This window comes from Sinocyclocheilus grahami, unplaced genomic scaffold, assembly GCF_001515645.1.
Source record: "Sinocyclocheilus grahami isolate Dianchi unplaced genomic scaffold, SAMN03320097.WGS_v1.1 scaffold1377.1, whole genome shotgun sequence".
In the NCBI taxonomy this organism is placed as follows: domain Eukaryota; kingdom Metazoa; phylum Chordata; class Actinopteri; order Cypriniformes; family Cyprinidae; genus Sinocyclocheilus; species Sinocyclocheilus grahami.
Window position 1 is genome coordinate 214,530 of NW_015506556.1, and position 10,531 is coordinate 225,060.

The 10,531-nt window shown below is 35.9% G+C and overlaps 2 protein-coding genes across 2 annotated transcripts in view; both read left to right on the plus strand.

Moving 5' to 3' along the window:
- The window catches only part of LOC107569743 (probable flap endonuclease 1 homolog), a 9,047-nt gene extending 3,271 nt beyond the window's left edge, over positions 1-5,776 (plus strand). The window contains exons 3-11 of the mRNA XM_016255893.1: positions 735-837; positions 929-983; positions 1,954-2,015; positions 3,141-3,277; positions 4,218-4,278; positions 4,545-4,676; positions 4,977-5,122; positions 5,268-5,409; positions 5,487-5,776. Of these exons, the coding sequence (XP_016111379.1) occupies positions 735-837; positions 929-983; positions 1,954-2,015; positions 3,141-3,277; positions 4,218-4,278; positions 4,545-4,676; positions 4,977-5,122; positions 5,268-5,409; positions 5,487-5,543 (895 nt within the window). The 3' untranslated portion in view covers positions 5,544-5,776. The remainder of the gene's footprint in view (positions 1-734; positions 838-928; positions 984-1,953; positions 2,016-3,140; positions 3,278-4,217; positions 4,279-4,544; positions 4,677-4,976; positions 5,123-5,267; positions 5,410-5,486) is intronic.
- Positions 5,777-7,021: 1,245 nt separating this feature from the next.
- Positions 7,022-10,531, plus strand: part of LOC107569746 (arf-GAP domain and FG repeat-containing protein 1-like) — a 13,830-nt gene continuing 10,320 nt past the window's right edge. Inside the window, exon 1 of the mRNA XM_016255895.1 lies at positions 7,022-7,376. Coding sequence (XP_016111381.1) covers positions 7,210-7,376 — 167 coding nt within the window. The 5' untranslated portion in view covers positions 7,022-7,209. The remainder of the gene's footprint in view (positions 7,377-10,531) is intronic.

Consider the following 10,531-nt stretch of genomic DNA (forward strand, 5'->3'; position numbering starts at 1 on the left):
AAGGTTGATCAATGTTTTTCATTTCACTAGTGTTTGTAAGAAGTATTTCAGTAATGCGTATGAATGTATTTCACTGAGGTTGATAAGTGTTTTCACTAGTGTATGTAAGAGGTTTTCAGTAATGCGTATGAATGAATTTCACTAAGGTTGATAAGTGTTTTCACTAGTGTATGTAAGAGGTTTTCAGTAATGCGTATGAATGAATTTCACTAAGGTTGATAAGTGTTTTCACTAGTGTATGTAAGAGGTTTTCAGTAATGCGTATGAATGAATTTCACTAAGGTTGATCAATGTTTTTCGTTTCACTAGTGTTTGTAAGAGGCTTTTCAATAATTATGGCCTATACGGCCCCTCATACATAGCCGCTCTTTAGTGTAGATGCATGTTGATTTTATCAGACGATGCCGCGATTATAAATGAGAGTGACTCCTGGCTAACACGTATTAAAAGGGGTCGTGTTTAGTCACTATTTAGTGCGGTACTTTTTGACAATATTCATTCACTCATGACAGTAAAATAGGACATTCTAAGTAAATATACTGCAGTATTTCCTCTCTCAATCAGTACAAAATATGGTTAACACCCCGTCATGCATGAAAAAAAAAATACCGTCATGTACCGTGAAACCGGTATAATTTAGAAAAATACCGTGATATACATTTTTGGTCATACCGCCCAGCACTAGTTTTAGGTAAAGTTGTGTTATCTTATCATATGAACATGTGATGTTGCAGCCCTCTCACAGGCTTGTTTTACCGCACTCTTACTTTCCTGGAGCATGACATCAAGCCTGTCTTTGTACTTGATGGCAGACCACCTAATCAAAAGAGAGCTGTGGTGAGATGTGTACTAATACAATTATTTAGTAATCATATACATGTAATTATTTTGTATGGAATAATATATCATATAATTGTAATCCCTCTAGCTGGAGAAAAGAGCTCAAAGCACAGGCTGGAACAGCTTACAGAGCTCCAACACAGGTGTGTGCAGTTGTAATGTAAATATGTGGTGAAAAGAAAATCCAGTGAAACAGTAATATTGTGAAAAATGTTACATTTTTTTCTATTTTAATTAGTGCTGTCAAACGATTAATCACAATTAATCGCATTCGAAATAAACGTTTTTGTTTACATAATATTTGTGTGTTCTGTGTATATTTATTATGTATATATAAATACACACACAAACAGTATATATTTAAGAAAAATATGTTATGTTTATACATTTTTTTCTTTTTTAATAAATCTGCAAAAATGTCAACAATGCTGTGTTTTTCTGTCAATATGGGGTGCTGTGTGTACATTAATGAGGAAAAAAAATTAACTTAAATGATTTTAGCAAATGGCTGCAATATAACAAAGAGTGAAAAATTTCAGGGGGTCTGAATACTTTCCGTACCCACTGTATATGTATATATTTATATTAATATAATTGATATTATATATAAATATTTCAAATGTATAAACATAACATATTTTTCTTAAATATATACTGTATGTGTGTGTATTTATATACACATAATAAATATACACAGTACACACACATTTATTATGTAAACAAAAACTTTTATTTTGGATGAGATTAATCACGATTAATCATTTTACAGCACTAATTGTATGCTTAAAATGTCATTTATTCCTTTGATTGTAAAGCTTAATTTTCAGCAGCCATTACTCCAGTCGTCGGCGTCACATGATCCCTCAGAAATCATTCTAATATGCTGCTCATGAAATATTTCTTATTATTTGTGCTGCTTAATATTTTTGTGAAAAGTGATACTTTTTCATGAATATTGAATAGAAAGTTCAAAAGAATAGCATTTATTTGAAGTAGAAATCTTTTCTGTCATTAAAAGTATTCTGTATTGTATTGTTTCACACTGTTTCAGCTAATCATTATTTCTAGTGTGCTGGTTAATATGGCATTTATGTACACTATTTTGTACTTTAGTGTCCAAATTTAAACAGGACTGCCTGCGTCTCCTGCAGCTCATGGGTGTGCCATGGATCAAGGTATTTTAATTTAGTTACATTTATACATAAATAAATAAATCCTCACTCATATTAAAGCTGCAGTCCGTAACGTTTTTGGTTAAAAATGATCCGAAATCAATATTTGAGCAAGTACATAACCAGCCAGTGTTCAAAACTATCGCCTTACTTTAGCCCGATTCACAACGGTTAGCTTATAATAATGTTTTCTAATTTGAGTGGTAGGGGTAGGTTTTCGCTGGAAATTCGAGCATGCTGCTGCGTCATTACGTCACTTCTGTAAACATAAAGAAGTTGTCCCGGCTACTAGGCTATCGCATGTGAGGATCCTGCAGGTGGCCGATCATTTATAGCCTTTTCTCACAGCAGCTGGAATAATTAAATGTATCATTTCGATGGCGGGTTGTAATCCAGAAAGGATTATGTGTTTATGAAACACATGTGAATGAAATTCAATTATATTCCAGTTTTAAATGTGCTTCTGATTACAGATAGCCTGGGATTAGACAAGATTTGTATTTTAAAGACAACCAGTTCGAAGGGAGCATAATTTGCTTTTTGGGTTAAAAGAATTTCTTAATATGAAATTCGAGTGGTATGACAATTAGAGATTAGACTGTAGTGCAGAAATTGAAATCTACTCACTTATACACACTATACTCATAGTCACGCAATGCTGATGTTGTTAACTATTAACAATTTGTGAATAAAGTATAACAATAATAATAATTTGCACGGTTTGATGAGCTAATTTAGATTAAATCACCATTGGTAGCGCGATTTATTGAAAATCTTTTTTCCTCAGTTGGTCAGAACAAACGTGGCAGACTTGTTACTTGCTTGTTCAGATGACAATATCCGGTGAAAATGCTTATTCCAAGAAGTAGGCTAGAATCTGTGAGTGCAAAGTACAATATCCACACCGGTGCTGTGACTGACAGCCACACATACTCCTCAAAACATTATATTCATCCACGCTGGAGCTGCACCGACGCACAACCCACGCAAGGAAGATAATTCCGCACACAGCTGCAATTGCAGGTTTTCAAACAGAGATGGCGACAAAGAGGCAAAATTTATGGACTGCAGCTTTAATTTGAGAGGTTGTTTGATTTATTTTGACTTTCTCGTCACCGTGAATGTTAGGCTCCAGGTGAAGCAGAGGCGCTGTGTGCCCACCTGGTCAAAAGTGGCACAGTTAATGCTGTAGCTTCAGAGGATATGGACACCCTGGCATTTGGAGGGACTGTTCTGCTCCGCCAGCTCAATGCAAAGAGAGACAGGTGAAAAAGTAGTCTGATTGTAGATCTTGCCGGAGAACATTAGCAATGATATTGTATTAGTTGTCACATTAAAGTATAAAACATGTGTTGTTTACTCTTTATTTTAAGGTGTCCTTGTTACAGTGTGTTTATACATTTAAATACTGAGTAATATTAATTAACTACATCATGCAATTACTTCATGGTTAGGGTTAAGATTAGGGTTTGGTTTAGTGTTATTGCATGTGATAATTTATGTTACTTGCATTACTTGCATAATTTATTGTTATTATAATGGTAAGTACATGTAACGTGTAACAAGGACACCTTAAAATATAGTGTTACCCATGCTTTTTTTAAAAACAGCTACAAATTACAGATATTTGCTATGACTTTATCTTACATCCATACCCAAAATAGTACATGAAAGATGGATGAATGTATACAAAAATAATATAGATTAATAAATGAACAAAGATTTAAGCAAATGTAAATATAAAACATAAGGCATGAATGATGTGCAACATTTATTCCATCTACAGGCTGGCTCACAGGATTTGTCCTCACAAGCTGTTTAATAAATTATGCTTTGTAATTGTAATGATATTATTACGTGTTAATATATTAATAATGAATATTTTATTAGTGATGTTAATCATTAATATTAAGGTTGTTGTTTTTATCATATCATGTTTTGCAAACCAAATTATTTGTTACAAATATTACGTAATACATATATTATTTAATGTTGAGTTATGTAATATTGAACATATACATTTACAGAATTACAGGCATTAATAGTAATTTCTACACATATTTGGAAAGGCATGTTTCCTGACATGTTAAATTGACATACAGATAAAGGACCTCTTTATTAATGACCTTCTGTTTAATTGTGTATTACAGCAATATTTACAGCAATAACTATCACTTTTATGTCCTTAAATCATTTCTTTCATAGTGAGGTCACAGAGTACTCCTTACCAAAGCTATTGGAAGCTCTAAAACTCACATATAAAGAGGTATTTTCAATGTCTTGCTTTTTACTAGATTGCTGACACTTGTTCTGTATTTTTGAAACAAATCCCAGTGCCTGAATGTCAATAGCTGCTAATATGCATATCTAAAATGTCTTGATGAAATTGGCATAAATTCTGTAAATTAATTTTGAATTTGAGTACCATTAGAATTAGATTGTTATTGTTAAAATAGCCCAAAAATCTAAAGAACGGGAGTTTTAATAATGTGTCTTGATTTGCTTAATTTTCTTCCTGTGTCTCTTTCATAGTTTGTTGACCTGTGTATCTTGCTGGGCTGTGACTACTGCGATAAAATTGGGGGTCTTGGACCGAGTCGAGCACTGAAGCTTATTAAACAACATCATACAATAGAGGGTGTGATGGAACATGTCAACAGAAAGGTGCTTTTTCAGAAAAAAATATATAAGCCAAAGAAATCAAGCACTGCTGAAGTTGGCAGGAATTGTGTTCGTCTTTTGTATTCTATCGTGATGTATATCAAAATATCTGAATGATCCTTTTTGATTTCATCGTGACTTTAGAAGGCTGTAGTAGGCGACATTCTGGTAGATTTGACATAATTTGTTCACCCTCAACTGCTTTTAAAACCATATTTTATTTCTTCTGTGGAACACAAAAATAGATGTTGAGAAGAATGTTCAGGTTGTTCATACATCAAAATAAAATGCCATTTCTTCCAGACACACCCCATCCCTCCAAACTGGCAATACAAGGATGCCCGTAAGCTGTTTTTTGAAACCCCAAAAGTCGACGACCCTGTCCTGGCCTGGAGTGAGCCTGATGAAGAGGGTCTGGTGCAGTTCCTGTGCAAAGAGAGGCCTTTGAAGTACATATCTGTGTTCTAGTATTTACTAGTATCTGACATTATGTGATCAAGAGTGAGATATTAACTGACATTATTTAATATTATTAGTTTTTTTGTTGTGCATTTAACCTTTCTTTGGGTATGTGACCTTATTCGCTGTTTTAAGGGAAGAAAGGGTGCGGGGACGCATGAAGAAGTTTCGTGAGTCTCTCTTAAAGAGAAGAAAACAGAGGGAGGTGGATGAGAAAATGGGCCAAACTAGACAGTCACGTCTTGAAGAATTTTTCCCTGCGACACGGAGGAGAAAGGTCAGATATCAATTAAGTATTGTAAATTGATTGCTTGCTTGAACATTGTAACAAACAATCGTATCTTTCTTATCTAGGCTGTGTCTGCAGCTGTGGAAGCATCCAGTGGGAGAAAGCGATCAAAAATGAAATAAGAAGGACCCTTTTGAATCATGAATCTAAAAGTATTGATCAAACCATCATGTGGACCGAAGAGTCAAACGTATAATGGCATGGATCTGTTTTAGATGCAAAAAAAGTTTTTATTTTGTTCAAAGGCAACATAATGTAAAACCAGTACCAAGAAAATATATATTTTTAATGTTTTTTGTATCATGTAGCCTACAAAAAAATGTTCGGGAGCCTGTATTAAATTACAGTAAACCTCTTTTTAATTCTAAAAGTATACTGTGTTTCATTGTTGCAGTAGTAGTGTGGTTTGTGTTGTAACTAATAGTTCAGCCAAACATGAAAATTAGCTGAAAATTTCCTCACCCACAGGCTATCTATGATGTAGATAAGTTTGTTTCCTTGTCGGAACAGAAATTTACAGTAGCATTACATAAGCTGCTCACCAGTGGATCCTCTGCAGTGAATGGGTGCCATCAGAATGAGAGTCCAAACAGCTGATAAAAAAACATCACAATGTTCTACAAGTAATCAACACCAGTCAATCAATCTTTTGAAGTACAAGTAACTAATCCATCACTAAAGCATTTGAACTTTAAACCGTTGCTTCTGGCCAAAATATAAGTCATTAACCCATAAACAGTAACACTTATTAGGCAGAAGTAACACTGGTAGACAAAGTACAGTTGGAACAATTCTTCACAAAAGCTATTACACAATTTTCATGTGATATTCCTTTTATTTGTCAAATTAAGAAATTATGATCAATAACATATAAATAGTTCATATTCTTTTAGTTCATAAAGACTTTGTTCCAATTGTACCATCAGTTGAAACATCTTTAATGCTCTAACGTTGCCAAAATAGTTCATTTAACATAACTCATTTCACGTGTTAATTTGATACTATACGAAATATTTCAGTTCTGCATTTTACTTCTGTTCTTCATAATATACAACCTGTAATTTGCCATTTACTAGCAGAACATTAAATCACTGAACAATTAGAATTTCAAGTGTTCAAATTAGAATTTTTTCAATGTTGAACAACTTTAAATTAGCAAAAAAATATTTAAAAAAAAACTAAAAACCAGCTCATTGTACAACTGTAAAAACAAACAACATTCACTTTGTCACAAAGTGAGTAACTCACTCACTCATTCACATAGGTCTACTTATTAATCAACTTACTCTTAACTCTGGTGTCAGATGCAGTTTGTGCTTTATGTTTGTATTTATTTGTATTTGATACATCCACAAACTACAACGTACCAACTAAGGAACTTGTTTTTTAGACATGATACCATGGCTTTTCAGCTCTCTTATAATTTAATTGTGTTCAAAGTACATTTGAGTACCATGTAAATATCATGGCAATCATTTAATACCAAACTATTACCACCAGGCACTCTACCATCGCTGTAACAATTTCCTAAGAGTCTCAAGTTTCTGTCAGAGCTTTCGGGAACATGTGCCAGCAGAGGCGTTTCTCTCCGGTGCAGTAGGTGGCAGTATTGACATGTACAGCCTCTAGCGCTCCGCATCAGTCCAGCGAAGAACCAGACGTTTATGGCTATTCCTGGCTGTCCTATGTGGAACGATTTTCCAGCGCTGCCGGCCGTCTTTATGCACTAGATTTACCAATAACTCACAGCTCCACCTGCCCTAGTCTCGACAGCTTTATTATTTCGTGATGGCGGCGAGTGCCAAACGAAAACAGGAGGAGAAACACTTGAAGATGCTTCGGGAGATGACCAGCCTGCCTCCCAATAGGAAATGCTTTGATTGCGATCAGCGCGGCCCGACCTACGCCAACATGACAGTGGGCTCGTTTGTGTGCACCACCTGTTCCGGAATACTGTAAGTTTTTAACGAGGCCCTTCATATTCACACAGATGGTGTATGAACTTGCTGTTTTCCCCCAAGAGTCTGTACGGGCAGGCGCCTAACAACCCCTCCCATCTGAGAGATCATCTGCAGAAAGTGTCCCAGCTGCCTTTCTAACATCAGCTTTCACAAACATAGCACCAGATTCAGGGCCAGAGCAGGCGAACTTTTCAAATAGGACAGGCTCCTATTCAAATAAGACAGTGTGACGTTGGTGCTGGTTGTGAGTGTGTGTTCAGAAAGTATTGTATCAACGTGTGACACACCCATGTTTAAACACTACATGCATAGATTATGTTGATAACTGGATGCACTGAAGAAAATGTGAGTGGTTTTGAACTTACAGACAGTGCCACATGTGAAAATGTCTGTATGATATTGTGGTGCTGAGTTTGGGGCCCCTCTTAGTTCACTAGCCAGTCAGAAGAGCCATTTTGGTACTGAGATACAACAGGGGACAACTATTATTTTCTTGGGGGCTCCACACAGAGCCCCATTCTAGGGTCCTAAGACAAAAAAGCCACCCTTAATGTCAGTGTCTTCATGAAATTCTGGTGCAGTGATGTGACTAAATTAGACAGAGGCTCCCAGAGGGCTTTGGGGCTCCACGCAGGCCTCAGTTTAGGGTCCTAAGTTAAAAGAGGCCAACCCCTGATGTCAGTGTCTTTATGACATTCTGGTGCCGAGATCTCCATGGGCCCCCCAGAGGGTTTTGGGGCTCCACACAGGGCCTCAATTTAGGGTCCTAAGCAGGGTTTAAATTGGGCCAGGGCCATCCGGGGCTGAGCCCCGGCACCCAATGGCGCTTTTCCAATGCATGATACGGCACGGTTCACTTTTGGGGAGTTTTCCACTGGCTACAGTACCTGGTACTTTTTTTAGTACCACCTCGGTTGAGGTTCCAAGTGAACCGTACCATTACCAAAACGTGACGTGTAAACACTGCTGATCACGGATTGGCCGGAGAGGATCGTCACTACCTGCGTCACTGAACTTGCGACACAAACACATCAGAACCAGTGTTGCCAACTTAGCCATTTTGTTGTTAAATTTAGCAACTTTTCAGACTACCCTAACAATATTTTCTTCCAAAAGCACCTAGCAACAAATTGAGCAAAAAATTGATTTGGCAACCTTTAGCAACTTTTGATAAGTGACTCACAATAAAAAGGCACACATTTTCCATCCAAATTAGACAAAAAGAGGAAACCACTGATGCCTAGCAGTACACGCATCACGTGAATTGAGTTAGCTGCTATTTGCAATTGTTCAATTTAATAATAATAATTGAATAATTTGATAATTGAATAATTGTTCATTTATGATACACTTTGTTAGTAGCTTGTACCTGCGATTGTTGATCAGTTAGTATACTGTAAGAAAAATGGAAAATCTTTCAGGACATAATCCATTATCCATCATCCATTGTAACCCGAAAACACAATGCGTAATTTAAAATGCAGGTAAAAGACCATTACGGAAAATTCTTTCATATTAACATAGTAGATTGTGCCTTATTTTTACAGACTTTTCTTAGAGTGTAGCATACTAACTACTAATACACTGCTTAAAGCATATTAGTTGAGAATGTGTAGAATTACTAGTTTACTAGCTATTCAAACTAATAATTCAATGTATTTAAAAATACAGTTATTTATATTTTAATATATCATGCATATTATTTTACAAACAAATCTAAATTAACATAAATAAAATATATTTTTTGCTGAGATTTGATGGTGACAATTTTCACGTCATTACATTTCAACGTCATTTAGCAACTTTTAGCAACAAATCGACCATCCTTTAGCAACTTTCTCTGAAAATTAGCTGGCAACACTGATCAGAACCGCTAGATTTATATCGGCACAGCCAGCGAAGGATCGAACGCAACTGTTTTGAACAAGCGCACCTTTTTTTAACAACCAAAAAGTGTCTGTTTCGTTGTCTGAGGAAGTACAGACGTTCCTCTCGTTGATAGCAGAGGATCCAGCGAGAGCTTGACGCGGAATTAAAACGTTTTTCAGGAGTCGCGGCAGTAGAGGCGGCGCAACTATAACGACATGTGAATAATCCCGCGGCGCCCACTCTAAAGCGGTACTGAACTGCAGTGGAAACGCAAACCGAGCTGAGCCGTACCGTGCCGTGCCGAGTCGTGGCGCTTTTCCACTGCGTGGTATGACTCGTTAGACTCCAGGGATCGACATTAACGCCAGACAAGTAACATGATTAAAACATCAGTGACCAAAAATAACTATGTAAACACCAAAACGCAAGTATTATTCTGTTTCTATTACATTTAGAGTAAGTGGCGAATAGTGGATATAGCTACTGTATGTAATGACAGTATAAGGTTGCGCTGCTGAGGCGAAGCTCCCGCAGTCTCTCAGGAGAAATCAAAACGCGCACCACAAAGAAACTAAGCATGCTGAGGTAAAAATTCATAATGGAAAGTTTTTATATTTAAAATATAGTTAGTTAGGCAACATCACACAACGTTTTCATCATTACGTCTGTTTAAACAGTTCAATAAGCAAATACAATAATATTAGGTCACTTACATTTTAGGCGGAAACACAGCGCATCTCACAGCAACCAGCCGATTCATTACTGATTGATTCCGTGTTTTGAACGAATCGGTTGGGTCAAAGTTTCATTAGCCCTTGTGTAAACATCTGATGAATCTGCCGTTTGAACGAATCGTTTGAATGAACAACTCAATGATTCACTCATTAAACGCTCACTACTGGCACCTTACTGGCGTTTTAATTTCGTTGAAAAGTATCATTTCCACCATCATTTCTTGCTTGTATATTCAAAAATATTTAAAATAATCTCATATTATTATTTAATACAGTTGTATTTTTCAGTGTAAATGATTTAATTTGATAACGTATAGATAATCACATTATTATGATTGAATTTATAGATCAAATGTAAGAATTTGAAATGAAATTATTAATGATATTAGTGGGAAAATGCCCTCTATAAAGGTAAAAAACAAAATGCGCTTGGACAAAATATATATTTTTTTTAAAACACATATTTATGTCACAGCTGATAGAAAACTGATGAGAATATTGCTTCAGAATAAATCATATTTGCAAAAAAACAAAACACACACACAC